Here is a 17072-nt window from a genome sequence, read left to right as displayed (position 1 = left end):
TCAATGCAGCAATCTGAAATAAGATTACAAGGGGTTTTCCCAGACATTGTGCTTCAATAACATCTAACCCCATTTAGAAAAATACGTACCTCAGAAACCCAAGGAACCATGGCTCTCAGAGAGCCATCGACTTACTGGCATCTCAAAATGCTGAATTTAAAGAGCACAGCCTTGTCTGTGATAATAATCGAACTACCTAAGGTTGATCGATCTGTGGATGAAACTAATCACTGAGCTCTTCAGAAGAACAAGGAAGCATTAACTCAGAGACTAATTAGAGGGATCTACAGAAGAAGATGTAGGACCTATCAATCCACCTACCACTGCAGGACATCTGGGACCACAAGACTGATGTGCCAGTTTATGGATGAAAAGAAGAGATACTGTACATGGCTTCACAGTTTTAACACTGAAGACTGTTGTGGAATGGACTGGAGAGGCAGAGCTCCATTGAACACTCAGTGACACGATTTTATTAAGAGAGCAACTCTGAGAAGCCCCAAGGCTCGCTCTGAATCACAGGGAAGGGATTTCTTAACTCAACTTTGACGTGGAAGGAGTCCAGCTGGTTTTACAGGCCCTCTGGGGTTCGGAGCAGAGAGCCGATAGAGTCCGTCAAAATGTGCCTTATATTCATTTATATAAGCTTGATTATATGCAGTTAAAAGCCAATGAGGGCAATTATGTGCTGTTACGTATGATTATTAGTCATGCTAAAGGTTTTTTCACAAGACTCGCTTCAGGGCTTACCGTCCCTTTGACCTCCACATGAAGAGGTTTGCGGATGGCTTGAGGTAGTGAGGAAACTTTGAGTTTGGAACCGAACTAAAAGTTTTTAGTGAGAGAAAAAAAAAAAGCAACAGACGTTTGAAGAAAAGGTACAGTAGGCTAACATTTATCACTGTTCATTACATTTTTGCTCCTGAAATTCAATAATTCCAATAGGAATTTACATGATCTGGAATTTCATGAAAGATTTATCCATGCAGGTTTCACAACCAGTGGATGGAATCGCCAGTTGTGTGTTTTGGTCTGCAAATTGTCTTTTACTAACATGACCACACCTTAATGCTGTGATTCTTTTAAATTTAGCCAATACGCACATTAGAAACCACCTATTGTAGCAACAACCTAGCAACCACAAAGGCTAAAATCAATGTGCTAAAACACATTTGTCACCAACACAACAACACAATAAAAACAATCATGTTTTCGCTGATAACCTATAAATAGCCAAAAAAAAAATAAAAAACCAATATTAAAATTTTAAAATATTATACCAGCTGATAACCTATAAATAGCCAATATTAAAATTTTATACTATTTTGTCTCATTAAAATAAAAACAACAATAGATAAATTAAATGTTTTATATGCTACAAGTGAATTTAGGCACCACAACACTGAAAAATGGATATTCATTTTGAGATTTGCTAAAGATAACATTTAACAAAATGATTAAATTATTAGTATTTTCAAAGATTAGCTTCAAGTTACCATTAAATGACCATTCATAATTAAACAGTGACCATTCATAACTAAACAGCCAATATCACCCAATATATTAAAAACTTCTAATAATGGTGATAACCGATATGGTACCAACATATTTTGCACTGTGTATGAATAACAACTACTGCGCTGTAAATATTAAAATTGTACAATTTTATTTCAAAATAAATAAAATATTGAAAAAATTAAATGCTACAAGTAAATGTATCACAACATTGTAATCTACAATACGAAAAATATACATTTTGAGATTTGCTAAAATTACATGTCATAATTAAGTTATTATTAATAATTTATATTTTTTAAGACTATCTTTGAGTAAGAGCTGGTCAAATATGATCTAGATGTAAAAAAACAAAGGAAATGATCATAGAGTACTAAGCTGATAATATCGGCCAATATATCTAAACAATTCTAATATTGGCCATGACCGATATGATACCGTAATATATTATACATATACATTGCATATGTATATCTATTACTATACTGTAATTATTAATATGTTATACTGTTTTGTCAAAATAAATAAATAAATAAATGCTAAAGGTAAATTTAGGCATCGCAACATTTTACAAAAATGGATATTCATTTTGAGTTTTCTAAAGACTACATTTAACAAAGTTATTAAATCATATCATTAGTATATTTAAAGACAAACTTTAAATGAACATTAAATGATGTAAAAATAAGGAAAATGAGCATGCAGAGCTAATATCAGCTAATATATTTTCAAAATCTAATATCGGTCAATAACCGATATGGTACTATATTACTATATGGTATATTACTATATTGTGCATATTCTAAACCTAACTTGCTGCAACAATCTACTTTCAGACCATGAGTATAAAGTCTTGGCACTTCTCTTGCATGACCTTCATGAGACTCACCTGGCATGATCACATCAGGGAAACCCAGTTTGCGTGTGATAGCCACGCCACGGTTGAATATGATGGGGTTTTCCTTGCGCACCTGCTCCATGTCGCCCCTCAACAGCTGCAGTGAGATGATTAGACCTGCACGACAAGATGGGTTCAGGGGAAATGTGAGACGACTTCATCATGACAACCACTGTAATTATCCTCGTGATTACGCTGGCATTTATTTAGTAAAACGGGCCTTGGTTTCGAAGAACGTACCAGAGAGATTGTGTTTCTGTTACAATTTTATTCAGGTCTTTATGCTGGCTGCCAGTAACTGCTACAATTCAGTTCAATCAAGACATTGTTTTGGGTCTACAATGACGCTAATGACCTGGCTCCCCACTACCTTCAATTCTTCATTAAATCGTACACACCGGCCCGCCTGCTGCAATCAGTCATTCTGATTGCCTGGCTCCGTCTGAAGGGTTTCTGTTCATCCGGGTCCAGAAATTTGTCTAGGCCTTCCCCTCGATGATGGAATAAACTCTCAATTAGAACAGCTAACATACCAATTACTACTGAACGATACCTCAAGACACACCTCTACCATATTCTTTTCCACTAGGACTTAGACTGGCATTACTTTGCTTGCTGATGCAGCTCATTTTGAGGGTTTTTAGGGATCTAGCTTTTCAATATTACTCTTTCATCATTTCCCAGACGTTTGACATAAAGCTGCTTGGTTTCAAAGTGACTACTTTCAATCGCTACACTATTGGCAATAAACCATTTTTGTCTGCAAATTTTCTCAGAAATTACACTAATGTGACCACACCTTAGCAGTAAGCTACCACATAGCAACAGGCTATACACATGATATTTAAATTCTGGCCAAGACCATAAGCCGATATATATATATATATATATATATATATATATATCTATATATATATATATATATATATATATATAGTCTACTTAAAATAAAAATATCCTCAAATTTTCTAATTGTCTAAAATATATTCAATTTTCAATTTAAATTTTTTTAATCATTTCCCACACATTTTACGAAAGCTTGTTTTCGCCACAGAATAAAAAAAAAACATAAAATAAAAAGGTAATTGTGACTTTTTTCTTGTAATATAAAATTGCAAGTAAACTAAGAATTAAGAGAAACAAAGACCAAATTGTGAGATGTAAATTCAGAATTCTTAGGAAAAAAAACTCAAATTGAGAGATAAACTTGCAATTAAAGTCACATTATACAATGACTTACATTTGACAAGGACTTTCATAGAGGTTCTGTTTGGTCATGAGTACTTTTGCATTTCCCTCTAAAGGTGCTCTCACATTCACAAAAAATTGGTCATGAGTACTTTTGCATTTCCCTCTAAAGGTGCTCTCACATTTACCAAAATGTAGCAGGTAAAATTTAGACAATCCAGTAGGAATCTGCTAAATCGTGTGAGAGTGAAAAAGTTCCCCATGCAGATTTAATTTATTTCAAGTCAGTCACTTCATTGTAGCAGAATGTCAAATTAACAACCAGACAACCACCTACAGTTATATCAGCAAAATAAGCAGAATGATGACTACAGCAGTGAAGCAGGATAATGGACAGACTTCTTGGAGGGACTGTTCGGTTTCAGTGAAGCTAAATGTTCCTCATGTTATGATAAATTAAGTGTATGAGCATTTAGGAAGTGCACTTACCGTAGTTAGTGCTGGGGGCGGTGTATTTGGTGCTGGACTTGCGGATAATGTTCTCATGAATCTGGTACCACTCGTTTTCATTATTACACCTGTGAAGGAGACAAGAAAGAGGACAATCTTTATATCAAGATTATAGCAAGGAAAATATGTTGTGGTATGGATGAAGCAGGTGGAATTGCTGCATCAGTATTCAAGTGATTCCCAGATCCTTGGAGTCACAAATGTAATTTGTCAGTATATATGTAACTCAATTTCAACAGTAAAAGGTCTTGTCCTAAAGGGGCATTGCAGTATGCTTATGAATGTGCCAGGACTTAAAGTAATAACTGGGCTTCCATCCAGTCAAAGATGACACAATACCCATCGATGCTCTAGAGTAGCACGACTGCATAATGACAATCCCTTCTCAAAATATTGGAAAAGAGTGAGTGTTTAAAAAGCGTTAAATTCAACATAAAACTCTGTTTGCACTTTACTTGTATAATGACATATTTCCAAGTAAAACAGGATATTCCATGAGAACATTGTTTCATCTGTCTTTTGGATTTTCGAAAAGTTGCCGTTACATACCAGAATGGCGTAATATGAACAGGAATGGGACAGTCATGAAAACAACGTCAAATAATCAAGAAAAAGACAATATTTCATAATCTAGTAATTTATTCGACATTTCAGAAGTTGTTCTTAATTTTTTTTGTACATTTAAAATGTACACAGAAACACAATCTTGTCACCTATCTGTCATATTCTATGATATTTATTCATTGATTTATTGATTTACTTGCTATTTTGTATCGCCAGGTTATAAAATAAAAATATAATAATAAATAAGTAATTATTAACTCTCCATATCATATTATTTTAATCTGTTATTCTCATCAATGGTGTTAAAACTTTGTTCAAATAGAATGAATGAATGAATGAATGAATGAATGAATGTATTAATTAAACAGGTTTAATCTGATCATTGATATATATCCACTTTTTTCCTGAAGTAAATTGGGCGCCGCCATTTGTAAATCTATGGGTTTAGCTTCCGGTCTCATTTGCATCCAGCTATTTTTAGATGTATAAAACAGTTAATTTTACTGCTTGATATTGACAATAATGTGCCCTATCATATTATTTGAATCTGTTATCTTAATTAAGAACACACTGGTTTGTACTGCAAACAGTTTTATCATTTAATGCACGTTGTTATTCTCCTCGTAATTTACCTATAGCAGCTAATGAACCGGAAGTCTCACCCAAAGGCTTACTTCCGCATTGAGGAAAAAGTTGGATAGGTATAATCTTTTTTATTGTGAGTTTATATTTCATAATTAAGATTTTTCAAACATTTCTTTTATATTGTTTATAACTTGTAATTGTGAGTTATAAACTCAAATTCTAGTTAACATCTCATAATTCAGACATTTTTCTTGCAATTCTGAGTTTTTATCTCATTATACTGTATATAAATTGAGTTCATATCTCAATAACAAACAAACAATAAATATGTTTCATCTGAACATTACTATATATTTGCTATAACATTTAATGGTTTGAATTCGACACCAAATTATTTTTTATGAAATGCATCACTAGTGATACAACCCTTTCTACTTCACAAAACAAAACAAACAAACAAACAAATAAATAATAGATAAATGTGTTTAATCTGAACATTGCTATATATTGGTATGAATTTGACACAGATTTATTTATTGTTTTTAATGAAAATGTATCACTAGTGCCATAACCCCTTCCTACTTCACAAAACAAAATAAACAAAGCAACAAAAAAATCCTTTAGTCATCCATACAACTGTCTTTTCTGATTAGTAATAATGTCAATATGTTGAGACATATGAATCATCAGCTTTATCGAAATTAAATTGAACTGATTTTTTTTTTTTTTTTTAAGTAAAACAAACAAAACATTTTGTAAGTAAGAAAAAATATAAAATGTTTGAGTAAGGCTGCACAATTAATCAAATTTCTAATCGCAATTACAATTATGGATGCCACAATTACATAATCGCTCAAAGCGGCAATTAATCGTTCAAAGTCCACATATATTATTCGGCATGCTTAAGATATGTGTTGTTTGTTGTTTTTTTTTTACATATTATTTTAGGGGTTTTTCCATTGCTTTAGTTTTAGTTGTAGAATAACATTATAATAATTTATATTTTTACTTTTTTATAATTTAAAGAGTAAACCGATCTGATGTATATTTGACATTTTAGGCTTAATACTAAAAACACTAAAGGTTTTTCAGTTAGAGTGTTTTCAGCTTTCGAAATGCGGTTGTACAATTTTAAGGGATAATAATCGTGCAGCCCTAGAGAATGGTACTATAGAGTTTAATCGCAATTACAATTTTAAGGGATAATAATCGTGCAGCCCTAGAGAATGGTACTATAGAGTTTTAGGTTGTATACTGTAACCGTTTCTACAAAAAAAGTGGTATATCTTTGACGTTGAGTGAAGGATAACCTATAATCAAGACAATTAAACCCAACCGGCACAGCTGCATTAGCATTTGCATACGACGTTTGTCAATTGGCACTCTGGACGATATAATGGTGAGTGAAAAAAACACGCAGTCAAGTACAGCCAATGTTTTGAGAGCCATCACAATGAAGCAAATCACGACACTCTACTGCTTAAAAGCACAGGAGTGCGGCTCTCAGGAGAGAGAACAGAGCCTTATGCTACATTCCAGCATCAGTAGCTGCTAAATCGCTGTGGGCTAGCTGTCAGAGGTTCGAGAACAGCAGCTTTCCGGCCTGAGGGGAAGTGATGTCATTAATGTCTGATCCAGAGGTGACTAAACCCGTCGTGGCAGCTGAAAAGGGTCCTCCGCGCTATGCTAACACTAGGGTTTGTGGTGGCTTAGTGGGCAGATGTTTTGTGGGAACTCCCACGGAGTCCATCTGGTTGGCTGTCTTGATAACTGGCTCCAAGGGCGTCAAGGGTGGTTCTGGTCTGTCGCTCGCAGGATCACAATGGCATTAAGCCAACACAGGCTGTTTGATGGAAAGTGCTACATTCCAGAACACGAAGGAATATCTGCTGCAAATCCAATCAGATCAACTGTCGGTCTGGTTTGTCATGGCATTATGTTCCCAACAGTCTACCACTAGATGTCCCTAGACACTAAACACACACTTCCATGCACAGAACCTTGCAAACATGCATGCAAATGCATGTATTGCATAAACATGCATATAGCATCTATTTTCCTGTCTTCCCCAATGCTACAACCGCAGAGATACTGATCTGCTCACTTAAGCCGGAAAGCCTTCAGGGCTCAACAAAAAGACTGACCCGGGGTGAGTGTGAGAGAGTTTCATCCCGGTTGACGGAACTGTGACTCGCCCTACAGGATCATTGCTGAGTCACTCAGTTATGTGTTTTTATGTCTTACGTTTGGTTTTCTGTAATACTGTGCAGTGTATTGGTGAAAATTGTGCTGGGTGCAACATTTCACTAAGGCTGCTGTCAAAATACATATGGTTGAAAAAATACAATTGTATATTAAATATATATTAAATACATGTGTTTGTATATATGTAATGAACATATGAATATAGTTTGGAGTTGTATAATATAAACTGTGTATTTTAATTATGTAAATTATTTGATTCAATTGTTATTTATTAAATATGCAATTATTTAAATGAATGAATGAATGAATGAATGAATGAATAAATAAATAAATAAATAAATAAATTTAATAAATAAATAAATAAATAAATAAATAAATAAATAAATAAATAAATGAAAATACATATGGACTAAAAATATGATAAAATACAATATGGGTTAAAGATATATTAATACAATGGGAGTTATATAAAATAAATTGCATATTTATTTTTTTAATATTTATTTATTATTAGAAATATTTTTTTTTCATTTAATTAATTTATTTTTAGTTAAATAAATAGTAAATTACATTATTTTTATATTTAGTTTATTAATATAACTATTTGAGATGTATAATAATATAATAAACTCTATATTTGAATTGTTTTGATATGTTTAGTGTTATTAAATTAAATAGGCAATTCTTTAATTTTAATTAAAAAAATGAATACTACTTCTACTACTAATAATAATCTCTTCTCATTCCAACATTCCCTCACACACAATGTACAATTAATACGTTTCATTGACAGTCAGAGGTTTTGCAGCACAGATTCTTCACTTCAGCGTTACTGCATTTCTCCAAGTTTCACAGACACTGATGGCTTAATATCACATGACTGCTTGTCATTTTGATTGCTGGGGATTCCAAACAAATCAAGCCCCTCCCCCCACCTCTTTCTCCACACACACACCTTTATTTATTTATTTATTTATTAATATTTTTTCCCCCTTGATTTCTCTTTCTTTTACCAGTTCTGTCAGTTCCCCATCCAATGAAACAGAGGAGGCTTTCTGCATGACTGCACCAAGAGGTAATGAAAGTGTGTGATGGAGATAGCTAGAGGACCGGAGCACGTGTGCCGTCCACAGGGGAGGATTTCAGAGAGAGCTTCATAGCACAAATGACGCACGCTGTCTATTCTGGAATAAATAACAGTAAATGTACGCTGCAGCTAATGTAGCTAATTATTAACTGTAGCTAACGTAGCCAAGAATGTAACTAATTATTAGCTCTATTCGAAAAACCTAGCATACTGTCTACACTGACAGCTGACAACACGAGTGACTGAATTTGAACATTAACAATTAGTTACAATAGTGTTAGCATGTTGCTATGCTAAATGTGCAATAAAAAGCATAGTAAGCATAGCAACACATAGTGCATATAAGAAAATATGAAATATAACTATTTAGCACCTATACTAAATTAAGTATATTTTGACATTTTTCTTTAATAGTCCACAATTTTATGATGATTTATTTTTTTTTCTCAAAATTTGTTGCAATGCATTATGGGATTGTTTTAAATGCTAAGGATACATGCTATGCCTCCATAAAGCAGCATAATGATGCCAACTGTGACATAAGCTTGACTATGACGTCTTAAAATGCTGTCTAGGTAGGCAGCATACTAGGTTTTGAAACATTGCAGCTTTGAGATGCAAATCTCCAGCTCATAATAGACTTAGTTCCCAAGACTTTCTTTTTGATTTAATTGATGAATCAAACAGATAAATGGCTCTAAAGTGCACAGAAGAGGCTTACGTGTAAACTTTGAGCACGAAGTCTTTCTCCTCCTTGAGTTCAGAGATGGTCTGAAGGACGTCGCTCATGGCCAGCACTGCGCATCCGTACGGCCGGCGGTACTGGACGTGAGGGGGGCCTTTCTTCGAGTCGTTTAACAACATCCGCCCTGACAAAAATACTTTATACATCACTATCAGAAATAAGTGTACATAGTACCTTCTGCATGATTATACAAATCCTGTCCAGCAGACAAGTGGTGCATGCAAGAAACAGCAAATTACATATATATTTAGCTTGTTAGCCTATAGAGAAACATTTCCTTGTGGATCACTGGCCATTATAATGTTGTTACATTAATGTTTGGGTCAATTTACTGGCTAATAATTGGCAAATTAAATCACTTTAGTACCGCTATAGCTGGAAAATATAAATAAAACTATGGCATTTCAATATTTTTCAAATCAAAACGTCCTACTCTGATAGTTTTATATAACTAATTCAAACTAGTTTAAAACACTTCCACCCGCCTGCCATCACAGAAACATCTAAAGATAATCAAAGTTTCCACAATCCTCACAAATGAGGTTAAGAACGTCAAAGTTCGGAAAAGTTTTGTCTCATTTGGGGGGTTGAATGGTCTGTTCCAGCCTCCCAGTCGCCCGTCCCTTTATAAACTGGAATGAAGCTTGCAGTGGCACACTTATGTAAGAGCTCTAGAGATGCAGTTGCTGGCAGAAATGCAATGCCTTGTGGCAACATTTGGCTCCAAATGAAGGGAATGGATAGAGGAGAGACAGAAAGGGAAAGAGGCTAAATGAGACGGGATACTCACCCGTCCTGATGACCTGGGACACAATGTACAGATCTCTCTTCATGTCCTTGTTGCTTAAGTCCTGTGAGAAAATAAGAGAAGTTACTTAGTGACCCTTTTTCTTTGTATTTTTCTAGCCATAGCAATAACGGTTGTTGGTCCCACCGTAAAGAGGGCGCAGAGACGGTCGACCTTCTCTGGGTTTTTTGGGCCACCATTTTTGTTGAGTTTCACCATAAACTTCTCACTGGAAGAAAAAAAACAAAATGAGAGTTTGATTTTAAGTTCAAGTTTTCATTTCAAATAAAGAAAATACAGCTAGAAGTAACTACTCTCATCTGGTTTTGGTTCTGACCCACATTTTACTTTTAAACATCAACTGGTTTTCATTTCGAAATGATCCTAAATGATGAAGTGTGTGATTTCTGTGTCAATAGTGTCACAGAGTTTTATGCAACTGAATCAATTATCAATCTATGAAGTAATCAAAAGTACTTAAAACAGTAATTCTTGCTAAAAAAAAGTATTTAAACATCAAAACAATTGAATAAATTATTATCTAAATCACAATAATTTGAAAAGCTGTATATAATATTAATATTATATACTAATACAATTATGTTTATATATATATATATTTCATTATTTTCAGTACATTTCATTTTTAAATCATTCATGTTTATAAATGCTAAATTTAACAATAAAAAATGTGACACTTATTTTCCATTTTTTATAAAGCAGTTACATAGCATTGTACTTTTTATTTTTGAATGAATACACTGATAACTGATTTCTGTATTTAATTCCATTAGCAACATATAAAGAGTTGAAAGCATACGTTTAGGATTTTAATTTATATTCGATTTATTATTTTTATTATTAATGTTCCATAACCTCATGTGGCTCCTCGTGACATCAGTCTGGATTTAATTTAACTTTAAGGAACTATTCAGTGAACCCTCCTGAATTATTCCAGACCTCACACAGGGAAGATGTGGAAAAACACTGAGAACATTAATAAAGTAATGTCTTCAGGTCTCTCTGTTTCCAGTGGATTGACTGTGCTGCAATCAGATGACAGGAAACAGAGCTGCACACTTCCTGTCTGCTCTGATACAGTCTAATGGAGTCTGTGGCAGCAGAGAGATGCTGACGGCGTCAGTACTTGCGCTGAGGCTCATCTGTATGTGAGCCGTGCAGCTGTAGAGATACAGGTGGCCTTGCGAATGCTGCCTAGGTCTTTCCTCAAGGACAGACGCCACCTGCGTCATTTCTGAACAGAAGCGACTCTCAGATGAACAGTGAGTCGATTTAGTTACTGAACAATAACATTTATTTACTGGAACCAACTGTCATCATTTTAATGCAACATGACATTACGAGAGGCCAATTATTGCTTCTGTATTACTAATCACTACTAAATAACTAGATTGTGTAACTGAACATTACTAAAGTGACTCAAATTCAAAGCATTTATTTATTTATCTATATGTTTTTTCTTGTTTATTTATTTAAAAAAACAAATAAAGTGGTTTATTTGCATTCTTATTTTTGAATGAATATGTTGATTTTTTTTTTTTTTTAATTGCAGATACTTTATGGATATTTATAGCCTCTTTTATATAATTTATTTAGATACGTAAATAAATAAATATAAATACAATTTTTATTATTAAAACAAAAGGTGGTTTATTTGCATTTTATTTTTGAATTAATAAACTGACAACTAATTGCTTCATTTTATGGAAAAGAGCTGCATGCACATTCTACAAAACATCTTAAACATTAAACAAATATATCTAATTTATTTTTATTTACATTTTTGTTTTTGAATTTAAAGTGATAACCAAAATAAAAACTAAAAAAAAATAAAGCCCTAATGACTGTCTCAGTGCCAGCAAACTCTGAAATGTTATTTTTGAGAGCTTAATTAGATATTAATTCAAGATTTCAAGCCAGTTCTCCTTGCTGAGAAATCTCCACATGACACATCCGATCCACAGGAGCCAGTCCTCATGCATATCAAACACACTGCTTCAAAACCAAACCTCGCATCACAAAATATCTCCGTGCTGCTTCTGCTGTTGGCACAAGTATCAAGACTTCAGCTTCTTGGTCGCGGTACAGGCTTTATGAGGGAACATGTATTTTTGTCATGCGCAAACAAATGTGTGAAATATATTCAGCATACAGTCTACACTATGTTTCAGTGCAGTGACTGAGCATTGCAAATGATTACTGACAAAGGCAAATCAGAGGCTTTTAAATGAGCCTATAGTCTAAGCGCTGGAGTCCAGTCAGTGAGCTCATGCAACCGCAACGTGGAACCATGTCAAATCGCACTGACAACTTCACTGATTCTAATGGAATGGGTGTTGATGCGTTGCTCGCTTTCTATGTATAATTTATTCAACATTTGAATAACAGTTTTGTTTTTCACGCTGCTGGGAGAGCCAATCTGAAGTTTAGGCACTAGAATTACTGATGGAGAAAACAGCTAAAAATGTATTCAAGAACACAGGCTCAGTTTGTTTTAGATGTCTAGCCAGATGCCATTATAACAAATGTTAAAATGGAAAATAAATAAATAAGGCTTAATTTATTTTTTCTGCTTATTATTATTTATTTTTACAACACACAACCAATGTTGCATTACAAAGAACTTGCTCATATCTACTGCAAAAATGAATGAATGAATATTACATTATTATTATTACTTTATAAAACCCTTGCTAATTACTAACTAATAAATTTTTTAAATTAAATTTTTTAGTTATTTAAATTTACACCACATCAACCAGTGTTTCATCACAAAATCCCAATTTCTATAGCATAAATAAATAAATAAATACATAATACAACAACCAAAATTTTATTACAAAAAAACTGCTAATTCCTAACAGATAGATAGATAGATAGACAGACAGACAGACAGACAGACAGACAGACAGACAGACAGACAGACAATAGATAGATAGATAGATAGACGATAGATAGATAGATAGATAGACAGACAGACAGACAGACAGACAGACAGACAGACAGACAGATAGATAGATAGACAGATAGACAGATAAATAGACAGACCGACAGACAGACAGACAGATAGATAGATAGATAGATAGATAGATAGATAGATAGACAGACAGACAGACAGACAGACAGATAGACAGACAGACAGACAGACAGATAGATAGATAGATAGATAGACAGACAGACAGACAGATATATAGACAGATAGATAGACAGACAGACAGACAGACAGATAGATAGATAGATAGATAGACGATAGATAGATAGATAGATAGATAGATAGATAGATGGATAGACAGATAGACAAATAGATAGATAGAATGAACAAATCAATCAATAAATAAATCATTGTTTTATTGTTATTATTATTATAACTATAACACATAACCAATGTCGCATTACAAAAACCTTTCTAATTGCTGTTGCAAAAATGAATAAATAATGTTTTCAATTAATGTATTGGTAATTATCTGTTATTATTTTTACATTTTTGTCATTTTTAGTTTATTATATTACTATAAAATAATAATCGATGTCTCATGACGAAAACCTTGCTACTCAGGTGTTGATGGAATCGGTGCAGTAATGCAAGAGAACATATCTGATCACAGATGTGAATTTCTCATGTCACATGTACATCAGGCATGTATGCACACACATGCTTCACTTGTAAACTAGACTCATCAGATCATCACGTGTGTCTGTCCTGAGGGAACGCCTCGTCCCAGAACAACCAATCACGTCGCCGGAAGACACCAGCCCACTTCTCCGGAGGAGACGCTATTGTCCTCTGGCAGCGCTGACAGGTATTCATTAAACTCCTCGAACATCAGCAGTGCTATTATTTCCCAGCTTTGTCCTAATCAAACGACTCAGCAATTGTTCAGATCCTATTGTGTAGCAATCGCTAGCTCACGCCGCACGCGGTAATAACATACTTTGCGTCTGGAGTGTGTAAAGGCTGATGGGCTTTCAGTTGATGTAGGATCTTTATATCATAAAGAAATATGTTCAGAGAGTAGATTTAAGTTAAAACAGTTAAGGGTTTCTGCACAAGAATGAACTGCTGGGAATCTGTGGCCAAATGCAAAGTAACAAGTTCAAATATCTATTAACAAGTTCAACCTTCAAAGCTGAATAACTCTTCTGTGTTTGAATAGAGACTAAAGCAGCTGTCATGCATTTTAGTCAATCACGGAAGAACATGACGGCTCATGATAATGGCAGATACATACTGACTGACAATATGGGCTGGAAAAGAAAATTTGTCAAATTTGTTGTTGCACAAAAAGTTCCACAAAAACGTGCTGATGTGAAAAAAAAAAAAAAAAAATAAATAATAAAAATGTTCTTTTATGATTATTTAATTATTCTTATTCTTATTATTTGCTATCAACAATGTTTTTAGTTTATTATGTGTATTTGTGTTTCTTTTATTATTAATTTTATTATTTAATTTTAAATAAGTAGTTACGAAACAGAACATGTTAAACATTAATCAATCAATCAATAAATTAATCAAAGTAAAAATAAAATTATGGATTTGTCTTTTCCTATTTAATAATGTTTTTTTTTTTCTTTTTTACCAACATAATCAACAACAACAACAACAACAACAACAACAACAACAACAATAATAATAATAATAATAATATTGTTTTATTTTATTCTTATTTTTTAAAATTATTTTCTATGATGATGATTATTTATTATTGTTTTGTCATATAATAATAATAATAATAATAATAATAATGTCAATTTTCCACTCTTTTCTCACGTCTGTAATACATATGCAGTGCTGGTGCGGATGGAGCAGCACAGTAACACACAGACAGACTGCAGGGGTGCAGATGCTTACAGTTGGATTTGACACGAGCGAGCGAGTGTCTCTGAATATATTTATCATGAAGCACATGTGCGACTGCAGAAGCAAGTGACAGACGGATGGAAAAAGAGAGAGAGCGCTGAGAACCTTCAAACACACAGAGGGGCAGAAAAAGTGTGAAACTGCGAATAATCAGGACAGATATTTTGCATTGTATCGTTAAAGTCAGTGTGAAATATGTCCCATTATAGACTAAATTGGTTTGTGAACAGCATTTAACATTAACGAGACAAACTTCAATCATCTGGAAAGATCTTTAAACTAAAAACAGTTGTGTACAGTACGTTCCTCTTTTCAGACTTGACCAGGCGTGATATAATTTTGGAACGAAACTGTGGCCCACTCCAGGGTCAGACAGCTTTTGAGAGGGAGGCAGAGGCACCATTAGCAGCCTGTCAAAAGTATGAGGAGTGGGTGGAGAGAGAGAGAGAGAGAGAGAGAGAGAGAGAGAGAGAGAGAGAGAGAGAGAGATGCAGCTCTGTGGGTGCTGTGTGAATAATCATTTGGCCGGCTTTCTTTGGCTGCTGCCATTTATATAATACGATGCCTTTTGGTGTATTTTTCAAGATCTGAAATCACGATGTACTGTAGTTAGTCAAACATATAATCTGTGATCATATTAATCATTTCAGTAATTACATGGATGGGTTGGCACCAATTAACACATCATGTTAAATTCCTTAAAATAACATATTTTCAGGTAAAAGAAAAACTAAGCAGACTGGACACTGCAAAATAAAAAAATAAAATAAATACAAAAAAATAAGAAAAACAAACAAACAAACAAATAAATAAATAAATAAATAAATAAATAAATATTCTTAATTAGTATATTGTCTTATTTTTCAGTAAAAATATCTAAACTGTATTACAAAAAGAAAAGCCAAATTTCAATATAAAATTAAAGCTAGTTTTTAGTGATATAATAATAATAATAATAATAATAATAATAATAATAATAATAATAATAATAATAATAATTTAATAAAAAATAAACTACTACATCTTTTTTGGCATTAACATTTTTTGGATATTTTTTTCAAAGTCTTTTTTTAAATATCAAAATAAAATTCTGTCTCAAAAATAATGCAGGAATATATATATATATATTATATATATATATATATATATAATATATATATATATATATATATATTGGAAACATTATTATTGAGCGATCAACTGATTGCATTTATTTAATTACATAAGTTAGCAATAATAAATTTAGATAAAATAACAGATGTTATATGTACATTCACTGCAAGAAATCACTAGGGGGAAACAATATAAAAAATATAGAAAATATATATATAATTATAAATAAAATCTGCAAAAAGAGTGAGAAACAAGAATAAAAAATATATTCACCCATGTCAAAATTAAATATTATATGCAACCAATTTATTCCTGTAACAAGATGTTTTGAGAAAAAAAAAATACATCAAATTAAAAAAAAAAAATTAGACTTAACTACATTGGATTTATTTATTTATTTATTTATTTTAACTAACAGGGTTTAGTGACATCAGCAATTATTATTATTATTATTATTATTATTATTATTAAACATGCTTAACCTCAAAAAGCACTACACTATTTATTTTTTTTTAAGCGACGTATGCTTTCCATCTTAAAGAACTACAGGGGGAAGAATGATAAAAAGCGAAGCTTAACTCACACAGAAAACGCTGTCTAGACATGGTCAAAAGCTCTCAGAGGGAATATGGAATGAGAACACTGGAAATAAAATGTGTGGTAGAGAAATCGTTCTGTCTCCATGGTGAGACTCATGGGGTCTGTCATGAGAGCAGCCTCCCTCAGGACAAACACCAACAACGCACTGCGCTTTCTGCAGATCAAGGCTTCGAAATCACACAAACACAAAAAACTGACACATCATATTGAAAAAAATGGTAGGGATGAGGGGGTTTAAGGGGGTCTGACCACCCTTGTTTCTTTCGGCATTTAAAATTATTAAATTCTAACACAATAAAAAAGCATTAAATCAAAAAAAATAAACCATTTCTTCAAACAGAAACATTTAAGCGATCATCTCTTAGTAGCCTACAAACACTTCTTTAATTTAAC

At 33.0% G+C, this 17072-nt stretch overlaps 1 protein-coding gene across 1 annotated transcript in view; it reads right to left on the bottom strand.

Annotated features, from left to right (window-relative positions):
* LOC109057488 (dedicator of cytokinesis protein 3-like) overlaps positions 1–17072 on the bottom strand; it is a 125686-nt gene that overhangs the window by 41812 nt on the left and 66802 nt on the right. The window contains 5 exon segments of the mRNA XM_042712478.1: positions 2405–2530; positions 4091–4179; positions 9274–9421; positions 10088–10148; positions 10232–10313. Coding sequence (XP_042568412.1) covers positions 2405–2530; positions 4091–4179; positions 9274–9421; positions 10088–10148; positions 10232–10313 — 506 coding nt within the window.

Source organism: Cyprinus carpio, chromosome A22 (assembly GCF_018340385.1).
Source record: "Cyprinus carpio isolate SPL01 chromosome A22, ASM1834038v1, whole genome shotgun sequence".
NCBI lineage: Eukaryota > Metazoa > Chordata > Actinopteri > Cypriniformes > Cyprinidae > Cyprinus > Cyprinus carpio.
This window is presented reverse-complemented; position numbering and strand designations above follow the sequence as displayed.